Source organism: Drosophila mauritiana, chromosome 3R, assembly GCF_004382145.1.
Source record: "Drosophila mauritiana strain mau12 chromosome 3R, ASM438214v1, whole genome shotgun sequence".
In the NCBI taxonomy this organism is placed as follows: Eukaryota; Metazoa; Arthropoda; class Insecta; order Diptera; family Drosophilidae; genus Drosophila; species Drosophila mauritiana.
In genome coordinates, this window is record NC_046670.1 from 24,165,377 (window position 1) to 24,185,596 (window position 20,220).

The following is a 20,220-nucleotide window of genomic DNA, read 5'->3' on the forward strand; positions in this document are numbered from 1 at the left end:
AAATAAAATGGAAATAAACGCTGACTTTCATGTTTGGTGCGAACTGTTTTATAAATACGCTACTTAAAAGCCTTAAATGCTTAAATAAATATAAACGACGGCTTTACGTGTGCTTAATATTATAAAAAAAACTGAAGAGGAAAATTTTTGCAATATCCAGCACAGCTGCTTACCTTCTCGGAACACTTTTAACGAAAAAAGTTTAGCCTCTGAATAGTTGTAGATATTTAAAACCGAACATTAACTTAGTAACTTTATCTAAAATATTGGTTAAAAGATTACAAAATACAGCTTCTTCTTCTTCTCCTTAAACTTCTACCAGTACTGGAAAACGCAGCACATACCAAACAACGGCAGCGCCGGCAGCTAGTGTTGGCCAACTTTCCAAAGGGTAGTTTTATTTTTCGTGTCAATTGTTAAGAGAAATTTGGCAAGAGTTAATAGAGTTAAAGTTTTATAGTATAAAGGGTATCCCTGAACACTGCCAGCCATGTCCCTGTTAAACAATGACGACAGCATTCCCAACATGGACGAGGATCCACAGGGTGAGTGAAAATTGGAGGGAGTGGGTGGAGTCCCGAGTGATGATGTTATCAATTGCTAATCCGCCCCAAAAATGCAGTGGTCATTCCGGACGATGAGCCCCCGGCGACGGGACGAATGCCCAGTGGGAGGTCCATGGACTCGTTGCGCTCCTCGTTCACCAACCGCAGTTCCACGCCAGATTCATCGCACAATTCGCTGGAGGCCATGGAAATGGCCCAGGACGATCGGGAGGAGAAGGCCCGCCTCATCACACAGGTCCTGGAGCTGCAGAACACCCTAGACGACTTGTCGCAACGCGTCGATTCGGTCAAGGAGGAAAATCTCAAGCTGCGCTCCGAGAACCAGGTGCTCGGCCAGTACATCGAGAACCTGATGTCGGCTTCATCGGTGTTCCAGTCCACCAGTCCCAGTGCGGCCAAAAAGAAGTAATCTTCTATAGTCAATCGACCCACCGGTACTGGAAACCAAAAACCTTCTCAAATATGCCTTCTCGTTCACGCTAGAGCTACATATGTATATTTTAATCTGTAACACTCGAAATTAAGCTATTGCAATGTTATTTCAGTTGCCCGATCGTCGAATTTGTATTTGTTTAGGCTTAAGCTTATGGCGCGCTATGTATTTTATACATAGAAGTAATTAATTTATATAGATAATAAATCAATAATACCCACGCAATTAAAGGATTTGAAAAGAAAAACGGGATGGCAGCACTGCCAATCCAGCTGCTTTTAGAGGTCGGTTAACTAAATAGCCATGATCGAATTGCATAACTTACAACAGAGTGACATTTTAATTAAATTATAAAATGTGTCTATTTGTATAAATCGTAGCAATTATTAGAAAAACACCTGCGTACACTTTATTTGAAAATTTTGAGCTGCCACCAACGCAACGGACTGGCAACTTTGGTCGGCCAGCTGTCCGTCGTGGTGTCGTGCAACAACAAATTGAGCAGTGAGTTTTCGTATTCGAAAAAAGTAGAAAGCGTGTATAAGTCGTAGTCTCTGCTCGGAACATTTCAAAACCAGTCCCAAACTACAGAAAAATCAAGAAAACCGATCGTGCTTAAACCAGAACAGCTGAACGTGCAACAAAAGTGATTGCGAAATAAGCTGCAAGGTGTGTGTGTGTGTGTGATTTGGTGCTCTATCTGTGCGTGTGTGTGTGGGGAAAAACAAAACATTTGCGCCGTGGTTTTTACTTTTAACGATATTTGTTTGAGTGGGAAATTCCAATTTTAGTGGCCATTAATGGAACGCAAACATTTAGCTGGCCTTCCTTTGTATTTGCAGTTTGTATTTTGTATCTTGCCCTCCCGCTCGCTCTTGTTGATAAAAGCAACAACAAAGTGCAGACTGCGGCCAGTGTTGTGAAAGACCCCACACACACACACGCACACGCGTTGCATTTATTGTTTTTTAATATGCACTTTATTTTGAATGCCACCCACCAACGCCCCGCGACTCGCTTCACCCACTCATTTGCGTCAACAGAGGAGGCCAGACGTCATAATCGCATCACTGGGAAACGCGGCAGACGTCGACATTTTATGGCGGAAGCAGCAGTGTCAATCTGAGATTGAAGGACAGCTCTAAAGGAACTCCCAGATCCCCGCCAGCGACGGCAGACAGCAACATGTTTTGACCTCCCACTCGGCACAGCTGGAGCGCCCGCTGCTCTTCTCTGTTCCCCCTGGTCACCTAGTCATCCGTTCTCGCGGCATCGCCCCATCAGCCCCCCATAATAGGCACAAACTCCGCAAGCACGGCCAACCATGTCCTTCTCCGACTTCGACGCCATCTACGAGGATGAGCAGCTGGACGAGCTGGAGCACTTCCAGGACCAAACGGTGGCGCCGGTCCAGGAGCCCATCATCATACGCGGCGCGGGAAACATGACGGTGTAAGTGGGTCTATGCATTGAGTGATAGGGGGAAAAGCAGATAGCTAGAGTAGTTAAGAATGTAACCTCATTCAGCAAGACAACACCATTATCAGCACAATTGGGGCCAAAGTAATAGTGAAAGAACTTTTAAAACGCCATAGTAATCTGTAGTGATACAATGAATTACGTATTTCATTTTGTAAAGTATAGGTTGCCACAGAGATCCTTTAGATTATCTACATGCCCTAAACAGACTATCTTATAGAATATAATACAGATACAGAAAAGATAACGAATTAGTGTTTTGTCTGAAACAAGCGTGAGCCCATTTAAAAAGTAGTTCAAGGCTAACGCCACCCAATTTCGATCTAGGCCCTGCCCTGCTATTTGCCCCCATTTTTGGGGGAAGAGCACCTTTGCTGCCCAGCAGTCAATTACAGGAAGGTTGCATAAGAGATGAGTCAGGGCAGAATAATTGCACTTGCACTGCACACGAATTGTAACTTTCTCACACGCACACTTGCAGATTTGGGCTGAGCAACCGCTTCAACGCGGAGTTTCCCTGCGGTCTGCTGTCGCGCGTGGCTCCCGAGGAGTTCAAGGCGACGGTGGGCCGGATCAACGGAGTGCTGAAGAAATCCCTGCCCGTCAACGTCAAATGGCTCTTCTGCGGCTGCGTCTGCTGTTGCTGCACGCTCGGTTGTTCCCTCTGGCCCGTCATCTGTCTCAGCAAACGCGTAAGCCTCAGATTAATCTGGAAAATCTGTGATGATCCCAGCCTAAACTCTTTTTTCACTTTTGCAGACACAACTCACACTGGACAAGCTGTTCGAATGGGAGAACAATCATCTATATCATAAGCTGGGCCTGCACTGGCGACTGCATAAGCAACAATGTGATTCCAATTCCATGATGGAGTATGTTATTTTAATTGAATTTATACCCAAAACGCCCATCTACCGGCCCGACTAAGTGCCGTCGAGGAGGAGGAGGGGCGTGGTATCCACAGGGTCGCGGGGTTGTCGTAATGGTAATTGTAAAATAAACACTAGCTGCTAACACTTTGCTTTAGGCGTTTACGGATCGTGCTAATCAGCAGAGAGTATAGGTACACTAATCCATAGGACAGGACAGGCGCAGGCACAGCACACAAACTGGGCATTACCTAATTTAGTGCACTCGCAGATTGTCATTTTAAGCTAGTAACTATTTCATGTTCGGTTTATAAACAAATTTTTGCAAGAACTCTAGGCGGTAAGTTTGATTTCTCGTAACTTTAGGGCGCTCTACTTTTTCTGTTTTTCGTTTAGTTGTAAATTCTTATTTGTTTCCCAAACTAATGCAATACTATTTAATAAATTTCGTGTTAGGAAATTTACAGTGATTTCGAAAATATGTGTTTTTTAACTATGGATTCAAAGCCCACTTTCGATACCCGAACAAATTCACACTTTTTCTGTTCATGTACAAGGTACATATATATTTTGATATATATCATATGGTTACCTAAGTATTTTGTGGTTTCAATAACTTTACAGCACTTTGGGGCATAGACGGTTGATGAACAATAAATACATTTTAATTTACTTTAGGTTTCATTTATGTATTAATGCTTAAATATAATCAAGTCTTTTAACAATGCGCGGGCTCTAGGAATATATATATATGTTTAGTATATATAGCTTAAGGAATGCGATTGGAATGAATCGGTATTAACAATGGTGTTTGTCTTTTTGGGGTAATACTTGGCGATGTGTTAGGAAGTTGGGAGCTAGCCATCTAGTGCTCTCCGCTAATGATTTCGGCATTGTTGGAGCTCTCGGACATGGCTAGATTGGACATTTCCAGGTCGCTCTCATTGGCCATGTTCTCGTCGTCGTCGCCTTCGTCTTCCTCGTCCTCATCGTGCTCATAATCATCATCTTCATTGTCTTCATATTCTGGCTCTCCCATAGTTTCCTGCACCTCATCGTCCGCATACCCTTCTCCATCTTCATTGTCCTCCTCGCTTTCCGGAGTCTGAAGCTCGGTTTCTGGCTCGAACGGCATCTGAGTTTCGGGAATGACACCATCCTTATCGTCGGGCTCCATTTTAGCTGCCTCGGAAACTCCACTGACCAGCTCGTTGGCGGTCCGCAACAACGCATCTGTTTGTCTGCGCAGCGTCCGCATTACCAACGAGTCCTGCTTCATCTGGAACTCGTGCTCCCGTCGTGCGATCTCCTTCTGCTGCAGGAAGAAGTCCTGCAACATCTCCTTCTGTGCCGTGCGCATGGCAGACGCCAGTTGGCTGAGTTCCTTGGCCAGCAGCGCGTCCTGACGCTTCCTGCGCTGCTTTGTGTCCTCCTCGCTGGACTTCTTTTTGCTCTCCTCACCAACCGCAGGGTGAGATCGGATGTCTTTCGGTGCTGAGCCGTACATATTACTACTGCGCTGCAGTTTCACCGGCACGGGCATTCCCATCACCGGACTTTGGCCTAATCGACGCTTTCGCGGCTGGAGCTGTTGGTGCTGCAGCGGTGTCAGCTGGTGGGAAGACATCATGTGGGCCTGTCTGCTGGTGGAAGCACCTGCCTGCTGCCCAGCCATCTGATACTTTGGTGGCGGTCCGCGACCCAGGAGACTGGACATTGGGGACGGCGACTGCGGTGGACTGGATGCGGACTGATCGATGTCGTGAATCATACGCTCCGGACGCAGCGAGTAGCCCGTATCCCTCATTGGCACCGTCTTCATGCGCATTCCTGTCGACTGGACACTGATATCCCTGGGCAGTCGCAGCCCGGATTGACTGCTACTCGGATTCTGCCTTCTGGGTAGCATTAACTTGCTGTGTGGGTGGACAAAGTTGATGCTGCTGGTGCTCTGGAGCGGCACGGATCGGCTCATCTGGCCCGGATTGGATGGCTGCTGCTGTCCCATCTTGGTGAGCGTCGGGGGCGGGCGGTCGATCTGCAGGATGCCGTGGGTGGGTCGTCTTAACTCGCCCTTAGCAAAGGAGGCCACACGCAGGGGAGGCGGTGCCACCGGCGTGGATGAGTAGACGCTGTCATCTTCGGTCTCATCCAGAGTTACTGGTGGCGGCGAAGGCGAGGCTGGCGCTGTGGGCGGCGGTGTGTTGGTGGTGTCCATGCCCAGATCCACGTCGGGCTCATGCTTAACGGACACTATAAACGGCATGTGGGGCACATCCTCCTGGTCGGCGTTGTCGGCATGGGAGCTTCCAGCCTCGTAGTCGAACGACTCCATGTCGGGCTCGGAAACCATATCATGTTTTTCGGTCGTCTCATAGCCTGCAAATATTGAATGGTACGTGTTCTCAGTAATGACTTTCTTAACATACATTCATTTAGACAAGCCCACTCACCTATATCAATTGGCTCGGGCTTAATGGGTCCCAGTCGGAAGCCGAATATGGGATGCTCCACTCCGAGAATATCCTCCTTGTTATCATCGCCCGCCGTCTTGGAACTGTCCATCGAATTGCCGCATTCACTAAGACTCCCGTTGACATTGCTGCTGCTGCCGCCATGATTTGCATCACTTAACATCCGGCAGAGCACGCGGTAAACCTCCTCCGGCACCACCTTGGGCACACCCGTACCCTGGCGAGTTGTTGTGTTGTACGTGGACTTGAGGAACTTCCACTTTGTCCAGATCTGAATGCTAGACTTCTTCACGTAGCCCTTGCTGCGCATCACCTCCTCGATCTGCCGGAAGACCTGCTCGCTCTTCATGTTCCGGTCGCTTAGCTGCTCCAGGGCGTTTAAATTCTGCATAATGCTCAGCATCTCCAGCATTTCTGCCCGGCTCCACAGGTTGCGTTCCGGCCGAGGGCTATAGCCGAGGGAATCGCTCTTCACCGAACTGCCGGCGGAGTAGGGTGGCGACATGTGCGCCTTAATGCGCATGGGCGTCAGCAGTCCGTCGACATCGTCCACCACGCCGTTGCCCGTGGAGGCCGTGTGCAGGAGGTGGTTGACGTCCTGGCCGCTCGCGTTGCTCTGGTTGCTCTGGATGTGACCTTGGCTCTGACGCATGTTGTGCTCCACTTTGCTCAGCAGCCGCATCTTCGTGTGAGCGGCTACCGTCGTCGGCGGAGAGGTGGAGGTGCTGGTCGCTCCTGCAGCTCCGTGACTGCCAGACGACGAGGAGCTATCCAAGTAGCGTGGCATTAACATGGATGTGACTCTCAAGGTTGACCCTTTGATCAAGGTTCGAAATTCCCGATGCTGTTGAAAAACAAGCGAAAAAATATTCCAATATTAGTTTTAAAATTTTTTTTCGAAAACCACGAAATATTGATTTGACAACCGATGTCATAACCAGTATTAGAAAACTCGAAAATTCAGGTTTTAGACATTGAACACCTGTCAGTCATATACATATAGTAGGCATTCTATGACTAAACATTACTATAACTTCAATCTTGTTTTAGTAATCAAATTTTATTTATACAAAAAGCAGGCTACATAAACCACATAGGTATTTTAATCAGGTGATTCACTACTGCAGGAAAACTTGATTAATTATGATTCGGATTTAAACTTTTCAATCAGCAAATCGACTACCGTTTGATATGTATACTTCTGCCCACTGGAAGTTAACTTGGCAGATGGTTAAAAAAATGCTGGCTACGAGCCAACGAAAAAATCCAGTTTTGGACTTTTTGTGTCAAAAGTTAGGCAGTCGTGGATTCGGTTAGGTTTCGGTTTTCGTCTTCAGAATCCACCACCAACTCGATATTTACTGGCACATACACATTTGTTTGTGTAAAGTTGACGTGTTTCCAACTGTTTAACACATTCCGAAACCAAACCGAAACCGAAATCGAAACCCATCAAAGGTGGCAGCTCACCGACACGCTCACCGTAGCCAAATAAATGCACGAAAAAGAGCTTACAAATCTAAAGCGAGGAAACTTATATGTATATATATATATATAATTTTTATCGATTTTGATTATTTCAAAACGAATAATGGCAGCAAAAAGCGAACGTAAAAAACGAACTCTCCCGCACACAGATACACTGCGACAAAGTGGCAAGTGGAACACGCTCAATAACAGAACATTTTCGAGATAGTGATTTCCAAATGCAAGTAAACAAGATAGCGTCGAATGCCGAAAACCGAATACAGCGTAGAAATACAAATTTAAGAAGCGATTACGCATCGTACAATTCGGAGGATGATACGCCGCCAGTACAGAACAACGAATATGAATGAAAGCGGGCAAGTTACATATAAAGATTCATAGTGGCGGGTTGAAACTAGAATCGAATCTCAAATTTTGAGTATTTTTCCAGCAACGACGACGGTGACGGCTCAAGATTCGCACAGTGGTTGGGGGTTGTTAGAAAAGCAGCTTTCAAAATGACATATCACATGATGTGTGCTCTGCAAGGCGGTTTCTTCCTTGGCAGCCCCAATTAACCAACTAATTCCAAACTGGCACACTAACCACTGAATTCCCAGATGGAAATGTAATTGCCAACTTAATTTAAATCGCCTGCAGAGCACTGTAATGAAAAAGATACGATAATAAGCCGATAGATGGAGCGGGGAGTGGTGTGCGGGTTGGCGAGAGCCAAGAGAGTAAACTAAACTCGCTGTCTTGCTCTCGCCACAGCTCGGCTCACCCACACACACACACACACACGGACGGGGACGAACAAATTTACGCTTGTTATGTGCAGTTGAGAATTTTTCAAGAAAAAGAAACAGAACGTAACTTTCCTTCACAGTGACTAACATTCATTATATTGACAATTGATATTTTGTGTGGCATTTTTCGCTAATCGGCTAATGGCAACGGTTGATAACTTAATGCACATGCCTGCCAATAAGTTTCAAATAGTTCGACTTGAACTATTTATTTCCCAAGCAGAGCAACACCTTGCACACAAACACATGCACGCGCTCGCTCACCGCACACACACTTACCAGCGAGAGAGTGGAAAATACGACCGTTTTCAAGCGTCAAAACTGAGGCAAACCGTCGCCGTTAACGACGATTTCAATACTAATTTTTAAAACTCGAAAAAGCGACGAACGGGCCTACAAAAACCCAACTATATACACGGCCACCTGTGCTGGTGTGCGTGTGCGCTGCGACGTTATATATTCGTGTTCGTACTTGTATTCGTATTCGTATTCGGAAGGTACAAATAATGGTTATGGTCGCTAGTTGTTTTTGAGATTGCGAGAGATTGCCGGAGAGACAGTTGCCTATTATTTTTTATTTCGCCTTTTCTTCTTTCGCTGCCATTTACGTTTTTATTCCGCTCTTTTTTTAAGAACGGGGTTATTTCGGGGAATATATAAATTTATGGGTTCGCGCGCACACACACACACAGCAAATAAAAACTGCAAAAAGCTACAGTTTTAATGTAGTATACACATGTTGAAATCGAGTATAATGATTTTTCAAGTTCTGTTTTCCGCTCGTCCACTGCCATTCACCGTGAAGTGAAGAAGACTCGAGCGGAAAGTTTCAGACTATCTTTAATCTTCAAATTCAATAATGTAGATAAAGTTATTGAGAATTAGCTTGCAGGTTCAAAACTTTGGAGACTTAAACCCGTTTGACAACTAAGCTTAAAAACTTATTTATTATGTCTAAACTTTATTTAAAATTAAACTGTATTTAAAAATAAAGCGAAACTCACGACTTAATTTATTTAACTATAGCTTTTTAAAGTTCTTGCGGAAGATTACTTTTGGTGCTCACTGTAGTCAGAGCAAAGTGAACGCAGATAATCGCACTCCACTGTAATAACTTGCTTTTTTGTGTAATAGCAAAGATATCGAGTTTCCTTAGGCCTTTGGGTGTTCGATTTCAGGTTCCTGTCGACGGGAGCCTACTGTAAATTGGATTCTCAGTAGGAAATCGAGCTTCTGCCAAGCTGTGTGGTAAACAAGGTTTTCGTGAATCCTCTTACAGGTGAGAAACTACCCCTTTGCGGCAAAAGAACTCCATGTACACCGAGTACATAGGCGACCTGCTGAATACTGGTTCAAAAAATTCGCATTCAGCCGAGCTTCCTTGAAGTTTTCGGGGTGGCAGATGCCGAGAATGCGAAGAGGTTGTATCTCGTATCGTATCTGAAAGCCATGTGCTGAAGTCAGACGAAACTAGATTTACAAGTATTGGGCGGACCGAAAAGATGGGTTGCGGGGAAGCTGGAGTTTTTCAAACTGGGAGCGGTGCCAGAACAGGAAACTTGAACTCGGCTGCAGCTATGCTCTATGGATGAGCAGCGCAGCGCTGGGAAATGCGGAAAGCCTCTTCTTTGCATTAATTACGCATTGCACCAGTTCTAGGAAAATCCACACGTTTTATCTGAATTTCATGTATGTAAATAAATAAACAAAACGCGAGGCAAACCTTGCAAGCAACGAATCCCAGTGCACAAACACATGCATTTTCTTATCGTATCGAACTTTGAATTAATAGTACAGTTTGATGGAACAAATTTATGTAGGGAGCACTCACAGCAATCATACAAAGAGCCAATTTGGTCTTCGGTTTATGATATCCGATTGCATGAAGCACCTTTAAAATATTATATTTTTCTCGATTACTGTACACACTTTGGTTGTCAAGAAGACTTTTGAACTTACTTATCTGCAATTTCTACTATCGAATTAATTTTATCGGTTGTATTAAACAGCTGCTTTATGAAAGCTTTATATTAACAGATTGTTGTTAATAAAATTTATTTAAAAAAAATAGAAGATAAAATCTATCATCTTTTTAATATTCAAAAACACCGTAAAAAATTCTAAATTCATGTACCAGAATACAGTACCCTGTACATAGTTAACATTACCAGCTATCCCGCACAAAAAATAACAAAAATGTTTTAAAAATTTAAACACTAACTGAGTCTCTTACCGAGGTACTTGATACCGCTATACATTATAAATATAAAATTATATTATCACATGAATAAGAAACTTAATTTCTAATCAATAACGGTTGGTCGTTTCAAGTTTTTAGATAACGAAGAGCTATCGATTATCGATTACAGCGTAATTATCGCAGCGCAGTGGCCGGTTTTGTGGAGCCCTGGTTGGGGTAAGACGAAAGTTGTGAGAATTGAGATTGGGCATGTCGGAGTCTCCGGGAAAACGGCCGAAAATCGGACCCAGCGATTGCCTCTGCTACCTGCAGGTGAATTGAGTGCAGCATGGGGACTGAGCTCTAACATATTGTGTTCTTTCCAGGGCCTGGGAGATGTCCGCCCGGAGGATGCCGCACTGCAGCTGGCCCAACGAATCCAGACGGAGGAGGATGAGGCGGCGCAGGCGGACACGTGCAGTGGTGCCAATCAAGCCGCCCTGAACATCAGCTTTCGTGTGTACTACCACATAGTGCACAAATACGAGCTGCAAGATTCGCACTTCGCTGATCTATTCCAGCGTTTGACCAGCGAGCAACCCACTGCCTTCCTCATGCTCCAATCCATTCTGCTCACCGACCACTGGAAGCGTCTGGATGCTACGCTGCTGGAGGAAAAATGCACCACTGCCATAATTGAAGCTCTGGAGCGGAACAATCCCAGCCTGATGGCCGTGCTCAAGGCCACAAACTTGCTGGTAAAGAAGTTTCCCAAGCTGCAACTCCTTCCACTGAAGCTGGAGCACTTCTATCACTGCCTGCAACGCCAGACGCAAACGGGATCCCGCGAGGAAACGCTGACGCTGTACAACCACTGCTGCAAACAGCCGGAAAGAGCATTCTCCTACTTCCGCTTGATTGTGGAGTTCTGGCCATGGACGAATCGCAACAAGTACTATTTGCTGAGCGGCGCTCTCAACTCGCACTCGCTGCCTGATCTCTTGGCGGCCACTAACCAAAGCGAAGAGGAGTTCTTCAATGGCCTGAGGCTCAGCCTGAGCTATAAGGGACTTCGGGCCGCTAGTCAATATCCCGTGAAAAGCTTGAGCAATCAGCGCTCTCCTGCACTACTTGCTGCCAGTGTAGAGCTTTTGCTTAATGGCAGTGTGGCCGAGATCCAGAACTTTCATTCGCAGTGGTTCCTGCGCATCCAACAGCGGGAGGAATTGTTTGAGCTGCTGCAAGCAAATCCTCAGATTGTAGAGTTCCTGGCCACCGAGGAGGAAAGGTCGCCGGGCGATCAATTGCGTCTGATTCTGATCTTCAGCATGTTCGCCAAGGAGATATATGCTACCTCCAAGCTGCACTTCTTTAAGATCAGCACCGAGCTATTGACCAACTGCAGCCAGATGGAGACGGAGGCGCAGCTGTTGATCTTTCGCTTTCTGGTTGACAATCTGGGAAACTTTGCCGTCGAAGACTGTCTGGATTTCTTTCACAGCTTTGTAGAGCGACATCGCTGCCTGGAAAGCTCAGAGTTCCGAAACACGATGCTGGGCAAGATGCCCACGATTATCAATCACACGGCAAAGCACTTTCATAAGGTGCTCAAGGCGGACATCGGAGTGGGTGGTCATGCATTGGCTCAGAATATCAAGCGATTCTTCTCACATCTTCAGCATCTGATTGAGCGGGACATCCACAGCGAGGTTTATCAACCCAAGATCTTTGCCCTCAAGTTGTTGGAAATCCTGAATCGATCGCTATATGCTGAACAAGTCGCAAAAAATGCAAAAATGTGCAGCCCCCAGCAGAATCAGCGAATGGGCATATTTCTTCTGGAGCACGGCGTCTTTCGACCAAAGGAAATGGCGCAACAGCTCTTCGAAACCCTCAACAATCCACAAGGTTTCGATGATGCTTTGGACCTGACGGTCTCCCTGTTGATTCAGATGGGCCATGTGGACAGTGAAAAGTGCGTGGAGCGTTGCTTCGAACTGTGCCGCACGTCGGATATGGACGAATGCTCCTTGGTTTCCCTCTACGCACAACTGGCGGTTACAAAAGAGCAAGCGGGATCAAAGATATTTGATGAGTGCCTGAAGCAGCTTACGGGTAAATTAGATCTCTTCTTTGAAGATCCTTTGCAGACTGCCAAGAGCGGAGGACATCTCTTTGGCTATCTTTGCGCCTTGGACGAGGTGGTCAAGGCTGGCTTGGTAGTGGAGGCGCCTCTGGAGGATTTGTTGCCATTGCTAGAGAGAATCCTCAGCGGCATTCTCAAGTTCCTCAATGTGGCCAACGCCCGGCGACAGGAAGACGCAGCCACAGCAGCCAGTTTTCAGGACATGGACGAGAGTCTCCAGCTGCTGGTCAGCGAAAGCTCCTTGAAGTCTGATGGACAGGAAGAGGCTTGTCGAAAGTACTTACTGATGAGCTTCTGGTTAACGTTGAAGGTGGGTAGATATAATTCTTATCCATTGATAAACAAATCATTTGTTTTACCATCTGCAGGGCTGTTGCGATCTGGCCACCAGCATTGGATGTTACCAATTGCAAACCTCTGCCAAAACAGTCAACACCGAGACTCTACGTCGTTGCCTCAACATTAATGTGTCCGTTTTGACGCTTTGCCGGCACAAAGGAGCCATAGAGGCGGCCGGCTTGAGCATTGGCAGACTTACCCGTGCCATCACCAGTAGCTTGGATAGCGGAGATTCGGGATTCCAAATGCTTCACGATTGCCTAGAGCGGGAGCTGCTAACGGAAAGCCGTCAAGTGAGCACTACACGGCGTGGTGCCGGCTTTGCCATAATGTTCCTTCACGTGCTGAAGAACGACAATCCACGACAGCGGCTGCTGCTCCATCGCGCTGTGCAGCAAATTCTTAAGAGGCTAAATGAAAACCAAACCGCGGAGACCGTTTCCCCCGATAGCAAACACGATCGCTGGGAGGCATTGGTACTGCATTACCTTTGCGTTCTCGTGCGCGACACAGAACTGAGGCCAGCTATGAGCAAGTACTACAATGAGATTCTCCTGGTGGCCATGGAGCACATCACCAACCCCGAATGGACCATTTCGAATGCGGCACTTCAACTCTTCGGCGCCAATCTGGGCAAGCTGGTGGGACAGCGCCAGGCTACCGAGTTTGATACACGACCCGCCTGGGAACCCAGTGAGCTGGATTACGACGAATTGGGCTGCTTGCTGCCCAAGGCTTGCGAGCACATGCTGAGTTGCTGTGACCGCCAGGAGATCACGTCATCCATCATACTCTTTCTGGCCTTCTTGTCCAAGGTCGAGCACTTGCGTACGTCGGGCGGCAAAGAGCCGAATCCCCTGCTCATTCGCTTCCGCCGACTCAGTTGGCATTTGTTGCGGCACAAATGTGATCAGGTCCGCCAACTGGCGGCCACCTGCTTTGTACGCTCGCACGAATTCCGCTGCGATCTGCCAGCGGCGCTGCTGGCCAGCGCCAAGTTGGCCGCGAATCTGGAGGAGGAGAACTTCTACGAGGGACTGATTTACACGCTGACATCGGGCGTGCTCAAACTAAAGCACGAAGCACGTCATGTGTGGAGCGCGGGACGTCTGGAGGGATTCCTTGAAGAGCTGCTCACCGCGCTGGATGTCACGGAGCGAGTTCGTCGCTTCAAGCCGTACACACGGAACGTGCTGCTGGAACTGCTAGGACAGCTGGGTAGTGCGGATAAAGCGGCTCTCGTCGAGTCCCTCGGCTAGCATTAGCAAATCTAGTTTTATCTAATCTTTAATCATTAAGCCAAAAAGTTATCTTTCCTTGTCAACGCTTTTACAACTATTCAAATGACGCATTTAATGTTTGTACGCAGTAAACGTAACGAAAGTATCTACCAAACAGGGATTTCTAAAATAACGAATGAGAAAATGAACTAACCGCGCGATCAGCTGAAGCCCTCGCTCGACTCCTGCTCCATGGCCTGCAGTTCCTGTTTTTCCATAGCCTCCTGCGCCATTTGCTGCAAGGTGCGACTGAGTATGTTGCGCAGTATGTGCGGCTTGCAGTGCTCCTCCAGCCAGGGGATAATGCCGGTGGTCAGCTGCTTAAAGTTCTCCATGGGTATGTGCTGAAATGTCTCGAACATTTCCTCCATGATGGCCTGGAACTACGGAGGAGGGGAAGGGATTCTAGAGATTATAATAGAGCTAATAGCTCCATACTTACCACTTGAAACTTGGCCTCATCGGTGAGGCGTGCCTCCTCTGGTCCTGGATTCGCCTGCTGATGCTGCAGCATGTTTTCGTAGCCGTTCTTAATGATCCGCAACGCTGTTACCTCCTTCTGTAGCGCCGATCCCTCGTCCTCCTGCTTGAGCTTCTGCTGGTTAAGGTAGCCAATGTACTCGATGGACTTCTGCAGGATCAGGGCCTTGCTGAGCTTGTAGCCGGAGGAGTCGTTGGGCTGGCAGCGCGGCACCAGCTCCTGCAGGCTGTCGTAGCCCTTCTTGATGGCATCGCGCCGCTTCTGCTCCGCCTGGGTGTGCGCCTCCCTTCTCCGCTCCTTGTAACTCAGCGTGGAATTGGCGGCAGTGGAATGGCGCGCATCGCCGCTATCGTCGTCGTCGTCTGCGATACAGAACCGAAACATGAGACGCGGACACAGTACAATGTAATAAAATGCTGCTGATAGCGAGTAATTCAATGCCACTGCTTTATCAGCTGCCCCCGCCCCCGCACTCTTCGCCAGCGTGACCGATCTTGACCAGCGTTCGCCCACCTGAATTGTGCGCCGAGGAGTTCGGAGTGTGCGTGCTGCCCGCACTGCTGCACCGCGAGTAGTGCTTGCTGCTGTGGTCCTGGTCGTGCTCCATGCCGAAAACGTCTTCCTTGGTGGCCAACGCGTTGTTATTATCGCTCATCGTCAACTGCGACGTTTTGGAATTCCCAAAACAAAAACACCAGCAGCGGTGTGACCGTCGCGAGGTAGCGCGAAAAGCCTTCGTTATATGATGGTCACATTTAACATTGTGCGATAGTTTTAAAGAATTTTTAAAAAAGTTCTTTTTATAAAAAATATTTTTCCTAATTTAAGGTACCTTAACTATGATATTCAACCAACTATGCTCGTTTTCATCAAGTAAAGTGTTCATTCCTAATAACATAGTACTCAAATTTAATTAATTTTTGTAGCGGAGTGTAAGTTGTGGTACGTTCAATCAACGAACGATAGTTGTATCGATATTTCGGCCACCTCTACCGGTCCGGATGATGACTTTCGCGTTTTTTTCTTGTTGAACTTTGCCGTCGTGTCGCTTTCTTCGGGGTTATTGCTTAAATTAAGCGGGTTTTTGGGCTGCAATTTGTGATCGGCGGACGCACAAGGAATCAATCATGGGCCTGCTATACGCGCTGCGCGTGAGGATCATGAACTTCATGATTTTCTTCCTCCTCATCATCCTAATGCCCGGTCTGCCGCCGCGCACCACCTTCCCCTTCAAGGACTATATGTAAGTGCCTGCCGTTCCAATTGACGTAATTTCCGTGCTAATCCTTGGAGAAATCTCCCTTCGTACAGTGTGACCCCGCCCAAAGACCTGAAGGGTGCGCTGGAATCGAACTTTCACCTGGAGGGAGCGGAGCGACTGCTGGAGGGTCGGGTCTACGGCCCGGAGTGCCTGATAGCCCGCAACAACGGGATCTACACCGGCATCCACGGCGGTGAGGTCATCAAGCTAACGTCCAACCATGTCACGCATGTCACCAAGATCGGCCAGCCCTGCGGTGCGTATTTTCGAGTCCTATAAAGGGAGTTTCATTTTATAATAGTAATCCCCTTGCAGAGGATATTTACGAGGAGTCCAGGTGCGGCCGTCCTCTGGGACTGGCCTTTGATACGCAGGGCAACAACCTCATCGTCGCTGACGCCTACTACGGCCTGTGGCAAGTGGACCTGGGCACCAATAAGAAGACTCTGCTGGTCTCGCCCGCCCAGGAGCTTGCCGGCAAGTCCATCAACCGCCCTGCCAAGATTTTCAACGGCGTGACCGTAAGCAAACAGGGCGAAGTCTACTGGACGGACTCCTCGTCGGACTTCACCATCGAAGACCTGGTCTTTGCCAGCTTTGCTAACCCCTCCGGCCGGTGAGTTCATCGCAAATTATAGCGCAACTGTCTAATATTGCTAGTTTTCAAAGTGATAGCTATTCGGAATAGGGCTACAGTGGTACCCCATTACATTGAATTTCTTTACAAAACGAGTTTTGTGACCCATTTAAGATTATTTAAAACGTTTGTAGCGGACTCGAGTGATTCGTCTAATTAATCTCAATTCAGATTACTTCAATTAGCTTACTTCAGTTAGCTTAATTCTTATAATTAAGGGACAAGTTACAGAAGTATGACTGTAAGACGAACGCAAACCGGTTTCTCGATCGGGTCTAATGGTTACTCTAACGGCCTTTGCTTTCTTCTACCTTTCAGTCTTTTCAAATACAACCGCTCGAAGAATGTTAGCGAGGTGCTGCTGGACGAACTGGCCTTCGCCAACGGATTGGCCCTCAGTCCCAACGAGGATTTTATTGTGGTTGCCGAGACCGGAGCGATGCGTCTGACCAAGTATCACCTGAAGGGTGCGAAGGCCGGTCAGAGCGAGGTGTTCGTCGACGGACTGCCCGGTTTGCCCGATAACCTGACGCCTGACGCCGAGGGCATCTGGGTGCCATTGGTCCAGAGCGCGGATAGCGAGCATCCCAACGGCTTCACACTGTTCACTCGCTTCCCCAGCGTGCGCCTGTTCCTGGCCCGCATGCTGGCTTTGTTCGAGCTGCCCTTCCGCTACCTGAACAGCGTATATCCGAACAAGTTCTCGCAGCGATTCGTTCACTTCGTTGGACACATGGAGAGCATCTCTGTGCTGGCGCCCAAGCGAACGACTGTCGTGCGTGTGGACTGGAACGGCAACATTGTGGGCTCGCTGCATGGCTTCGACAAGTCGGCCGCCACGGTATCACACGTCCTGGAGTTCCAAGACTTCTTGTTCCTGGGCTCCCCCACCAATCAGTACCTTGCGCGTGTCAAGTCGCCAAAGGCCAAGCAGCCCACGCTGAAGGTGCGCAATGTTCGCGTCGAGGGCGAGGGCTTGGAGGCGTCCATTGGTGTGCCACCCAGCACAGCCACTCCTAAACCCAAGGCGGCTCCCAGCACCACCACTCCAAAACCCACAACGACAACTACCACGCCGAAACCCACTACCACAACGACAACTACTACAACCACGCCAAAACCTACTACCACAACGACAACCAAGAAGCCAACGACCACTACCACCACCACGACAACCACGCCGAAGCCAACCACTACTAAGCCGCCGGCAACTAAGCCATCTACGACTACAACCACCACCACTACTCCTAAGCCAACTACTACTACTACTACTACTCCAGCGCCTTCTAAGCCGAAGGTCAAGCGCACAGTGCCTGAGAAACCCGCGCCCGTTGAGGAGGAGATCCCCTCGGACACACAGCCACCCAAGAAGGAGAAGCTCAAGGTCATCAACAAGCAAGGCGTCAATGTGGAGCTCTAAGATCGCAGACGCATCAGCTTCCCCTGAGTTTATCGGGCATATTCCCGGACGCGAGATTAGTTTCTTCACGTAGTCAAAACCTATTCTGATTATTATCTTTTCCCTCCAACATCTCAACCATTTCTGGGGAATGTTCAAAGTTTTCTTATTTATCATGCCCCAACTCAGGCTGTCGCGGCCAGTTAATTTTAGTCGAAAGGTAGCTAAATTCAGACTAGCCGAGGGCCTAGCTCATATGATCCTCGACGGGCAACGCTTTATATGTTTTAGACTAACATATAATTCTGTTTTGCTTAGGCACTATATACATTCCATTCCTTTTTCCCAACCGGAAGTGCATTCCAAGTTAATTCCTAAGTTAATAGTAAACAATGCCCCAAAATTGTTAAACTCGAGTAACTTTTGATTTTGTACTGATTTTTTCTTATTTTCATTAAAAATAAAGGTATTTTGTAAAAATAGACGTAAGCCTAATGAGGTTGGTTGTCTTAGACTAGCATTAAATTAAGCTTAGCCGTAAGCTATCACTAATTTGTGGACACCGATTGACTGATCTTGGCTCGGCCAGCCGGCTCCTTGGGATCCGTCCAGGCCCAATCGGCATAGTGGACGCAGCGGCCCAGTTCCTCGGAGTAGAGCTGCGACTGCGGACAGCGCTGGAGGCGAGCCCGTGTGCCCTGCTTGTCGCACACCCAGTAGGCCGTGGGATCCCAGTAGTTGCGGAACATGCGGTTCACCTCATCCAGACCCTGGCAGCTGGGCTCGCCATTGTGCTCGTGCGGCCGGCGCTTCTGAATGGGCAGATGTGCTGATGCGGTGGCCATCTTCTTCAAGTGATTGGGTTTTTCTTGGGGGGAGTTCTGAAATCAAAACCGGAACTGGGCATTAGTCCACGATGTCAGAGCGTGATCGCCGCATAAAAATGACTAAAATTCTTGGCAAAGGCACTTGCCCCACATATTTTACTGAATTAAACTCTCCCTTTTCGCTTACCTTGTGCTATTTCTTGGTTGTTAGTTATTTTTAACGGCTAGCAGCCTGTTGCGCGCTGTTGCTGAGTTATTTCACTTCTGATTTGTCATACCGAATCATTTCCCGCTTAAATACCATTCCGTCGGACGACGTCGACGCCGCCGTCCGCTGCTTTGGGCATAGATAGCGTTGCTGGTCTCTGGCTCGAGGGCCGATTCCCGATCCGATTCCTACGCCTTTTCGTTGTCGGGCAACGAGCACTTTGTATCTATGTGTATACGTATGAGGCCCACGAATTTGCACTGAATCGCCTTGATCTTGAGGCGACCCAAAGGGTGGGTGCGGGTCGGTCTCTGGGTGGCTAAGACCGCCTGGCCACCCGATGCCCGGTCGTGGTCACGTGTCGTCGTCGTGGTCGGGGGAATACTCCCAGCGCAGCAGACTGTCGGTATGCCGTAAATTTCGCGCAAAAAACGAGCGCAAACATATTTGGAGAAAAAATTAGGTAACAAGCTCTCAGGTTGAAACCGCTTAGTGCACTGAGAAAAATAAACGTAACTCGTATGTGTAACTTATTTTATAAATTTTATGCATGCAGCTTGGGTGTATAAATCTTTAGCAGTTTGTTCGTTAATTGTTAAAATAAAGGAAATTGCTATTTAAAATTTAAGTGCTGCTTCGTTTCTTTGCGTGTATTCGTTTCCTGTCTAATTTCCAAGGGTTGAGGGGTCACAGTTTCCTCTGAGCAATGACGCCAACGGAAAATGTCAACAAATGCATATATATACATAGTTGGCACACACTTGAATCGACTGTCAATAAACCCCAGCAATCCAGTAGTTGGAGGTGCTTAGCCCGTAAGCCGCGTCGACTAGCGGCCAGATCACGCATCCGCCGTGTGGTTCGCATGACGAGCCCCTCATTCTAGGCGCTAGTCAGTAACTTTCCCCTCGGCTGGTGTCCATGTGTCACCTTTTCGCGATAAATGAAGGCATTTGCCGCCAGCAGCGACACCTTATCTCGCCTAACGAGGTAATCAGCTCAAGCCCAGACGTTTTTTACTCCGGTTTCGTAGGCGTACGGGCCATTAATTGATTGGCGAACTTCATTCACGTGATCACGCGGTGGTTGGATTTCTTTGGGCACCAAATGGTTTGGCCCATCGCAGCCAACTGGTCTTAGTTGGCTGTCTGGCGATTATGCGCGCACGTGGGCAGCTGGTGGTCAAAGTCGCCGGGGCCTACGGAGCACGAGCTTCCAGGTCGGTCTGGCGATCGAGACGTGCTCGATGTGAGTTATGTGTGTCTATAAAAAAAAGAAATCACGATCGCGTGGGGGATCGCCAGTGGACTTCAAGGGGAATATCTCCCGCATGACTCTGAAATTTCACGAAATGGAGAGAACGTGT

At 47.9% G+C, this 20,220-nt stretch overlaps 7 protein-coding genes across 8 annotated transcripts; 4 read left to right on the forward strand and 3 right to left on the reverse strand.

The window, feature by feature from the left end:
- Positions 1-356: 356 nt before the first annotated feature.
- Positions 357-1,221, forward strand: LOC117144908 (short coiled-coil protein B). The gene is made up of 2 exons (XM_033310343.1): positions 357-545; positions 623-1,221. The coding sequence occupies exons 1-2, from the start codon at positions 491-493 to the stop codon at positions 973-975; spliced, it is 408 nt and encodes a 135-aa protein (XP_033166234.1). The 5' UTR covers positions 357-490; the 3' UTR covers positions 976-1,221.
- Positions 1,222-1,425: 204 nt separating this feature from the next.
- Positions 1,426-3,826, forward strand: LOC117144907 (cysteine-rich hydrophobic domain-containing protein 2). 2 transcript variants are annotated; one of them, XM_033310342.1, is made up of 4 exons: positions 1,426-1,503; positions 2,043-2,451; positions 2,960-3,170; positions 3,238-3,826. In XM_033310342.1, exons 2-4 carry the CDS (start codon positions 2,324-2,326, stop codon positions 3,403-3,405), a joined length of 507 nt encoding a protein of 168 aa, XP_033166233.1. In that variant the 5' UTR covers positions 1,426-1,503; positions 2,043-2,323; the 3' UTR covers positions 3,406-3,826. The 2 variants fall into 2 exon arrangements, with proteins under 2 accessions (XP_033166233.1, XP_033166232.1); XM_033310341.1 differs by having other exon boundaries at positions 1,448-1,668.
- A 163-nt stretch (positions 3,827-3,989) lies between these two features.
- On the reverse strand, positions 3,990-8,955 carry LOC117144900. The gene is made up of 3 exons (XM_033310330.1): positions 8,377-8,955; positions 5,801-6,665; positions 3,990-5,726 (listed from the first exon to the last, which is right to left on the reverse strand). Exons 2-3 carry the CDS (start codon positions 6,612-6,614, stop codon positions 4,213-4,215), a joined length of 2,328 nt encoding a protein of 775 aa, XP_033166221.1. The 5' UTR covers positions 6,615-6,665; positions 8,377-8,955; the 3' UTR covers positions 3,990-4,212.
- A 1,507-nt stretch (positions 8,956-10,462) lies between these two features.
- LOC117144899 lies at positions 10,463-14,156 on the forward strand. The gene is made up of 3 exons (XM_033310329.1): positions 10,463-10,609; positions 10,663-12,732; positions 12,791-14,156. Exons 1-3 carry the CDS (start codon positions 10,547-10,549, stop codon positions 14,018-14,020), a joined length of 3,363 nt encoding a protein of 1,120 aa, XP_033166220.1. The 5' UTR covers positions 10,463-10,546; the 3' UTR covers positions 14,021-14,156.
- Positions 14,089-15,223, reverse strand: LOC117144906 (max-like protein X). The gene is made up of 3 exons (XM_033310340.1): positions 15,036-15,223; positions 14,484-14,884; positions 14,089-14,424 (listed from the first exon to the last, which is right to left on the reverse strand). The coding sequence occupies exons 1-3, from the start codon at positions 15,175-15,177 to the stop codon at positions 14,203-14,205; spliced, it is 765 nt and encodes a 254-aa protein (XP_033166231.1). The 5' UTR covers positions 15,178-15,223; the 3' UTR covers positions 14,089-14,202.
- Positions 15,224-15,511: 288 nt separating this feature from the next.
- LOC117143936 (adipocyte plasma membrane-associated protein) lies at positions 15,512-18,301 on the forward strand. Its single transcript, XM_033308853.1, has 4 exons — positions 15,512-15,765; positions 15,834-16,039; positions 16,099-16,399; positions 16,739-18,301. Exons 1-4 carry the CDS (start codon positions 15,650-15,652, stop codon positions 17,838-17,840), a joined length of 1,725 nt encoding a protein of 574 aa, XP_033164744.1. The 5' UTR covers positions 15,512-15,649; the 3' UTR covers positions 17,841-18,301.
- A 42-nt stretch (positions 18,302-18,343) lies between these two features.
- Positions 18,344-18,917, reverse strand: LOC117143937. The gene is made up of 2 exons (XM_033308854.1): positions 18,834-18,917; positions 18,344-18,700 (listed from the first exon to the last, which is right to left on the reverse strand). Exon 2 carries the CDS (start codon positions 18,662-18,664, stop codon positions 18,368-18,370), a length of 297 nt encoding a protein of 98 aa, XP_033164745.1. The 5' UTR covers positions 18,665-18,700; positions 18,834-18,917; the 3' UTR covers positions 18,344-18,367.
- Between the last annotated feature and the right edge of the window lie 1,303 nt (positions 18,918-20,220).

What these genes read in the sequence shown, in the direction of transcription:
- LOC117144899 (XM_033310329.1), top strand. Translation starts at nt 10,547, where the DNA reads ATGTCGGAGTCTCCGGGAAAACGGCCGAAAATCGGACCCAGCGATTGC. An exon ending in ATTGCCTCTGCTACCTGCAG is followed by an intron (nt 10,610 to 10,662) that starts GTGAATTGAGTG and finishes TGTTCTTTCCAG; the next exon opens with GGCCTGGGAGATGTCCGCCC. An exon ending in GCTTCTGGTTAACGTTGAAG is followed by an intron (nt 12,733 to 12,790) that starts GTGGGTAGATAT and finishes TACCATCTGCAG; the next exon opens with GGCTGTTGCGATCTGGCCAC.
- LOC117144907 (XM_033310342.1), top strand. Translation starts at nt 2,324, where the DNA reads ATGTCCTTCTCCGACTTCGACGCCATCTACGAGGATGAGCAGCTGGAC. An exon ending in GGCGCGGGAAACATGACGGT is followed by an intron (nt 2,452 to 2,959) that starts GTAAGTGGGTCT and finishes GCACACTTGCAG; the next exon opens with ATTTGGGCTGAGCAACCGCT. An exon ending in TCATCTGTCTCAGCAAACGC is followed by an intron (nt 3,171 to 3,237) that starts GTAAGCCTCAGA and finishes TCACTTTTGCAG; the next exon opens with ACACAACTCACACTGGACAA.
- LOC117144906 (XM_033310340.1), bottom strand. Translation starts at nt 15,177, where the DNA reads ATGAGCGATAATAACAACGCGTTGGCCACCAAGGAAGACGTTTTCGGC. An exon ending in CTCCTCGGCGCACAATTCAG is followed by an intron (nt 14,885 to 15,035) that starts GTGGGCGAACGC and finishes TCTGTATCGCAG; the next exon opens with ACGACGACGACGATAGCGGC. An exon ending in ATGAGGCCAAGTTTCAAGTG is followed by an intron (nt 14,425 to 14,483) that starts GTAAGTATGGAG and finishes CCTCCTCCGTAG; the next exon opens with TTCCAGGCCATCATGGAGGA.
- LOC117144908 (XM_033310343.1), top strand. Translation starts at nt 491, where the DNA reads ATGTCCCTGTTAAACAATGACGACAGCATTCCCAACATGGACGAGGAT. An exon ending in CATGGACGAGGATCCACAGG is followed by an intron (nt 546 to 622) that starts GTGAGTGAAAAT and finishes CCAAAAATGCAG; the next exon opens with TGGTCATTCCGGACGATGAG.
- LOC117143936 (XM_033308853.1), top strand. Translation starts at nt 15,650, where the DNA reads ATGGGCCTGCTATACGCGCTGCGCGTGAGGATCATGAACTTCATGATT. An exon ending in TTCCCCTTCAAGGACTATAT is followed by an intron (nt 15,766 to 15,833) that starts GTAAGTGCCTGC and finishes CCCTTCGTACAG; the next exon opens with TGTGACCCCGCCCAAAGACC. An exon ending in TTTGCTAACCCCTCCGGCCG is followed by an intron (nt 16,400 to 16,738) that starts GTGAGTTCATCG and finishes TCTACCTTTCAG; the next exon opens with TCTTTTCAAATACAACCGCT.
- LOC117144900 (XM_033310330.1), bottom strand. Translation starts at nt 6,614, where the DNA reads ATGTTAATGCCACGCTACTTGGATAGCTCCTCGTCGTCTGGCAGTCAC. An exon ending in GCCCGAGCCAATTGATATAG is followed by an intron (nt 5,727 to 5,800) that starts GTGAGTGGGCTT and finishes CAATATTTGCAG; the next exon opens with GCTATGAGACGACCGAAAAA.
- LOC117143937 (XM_033308854.1), bottom strand. Translation starts at nt 18,664, where the DNA reads ATGGCCACCGCATCAGCACATCTGCCCATTCAGAAGCGCCGGCCGCAC.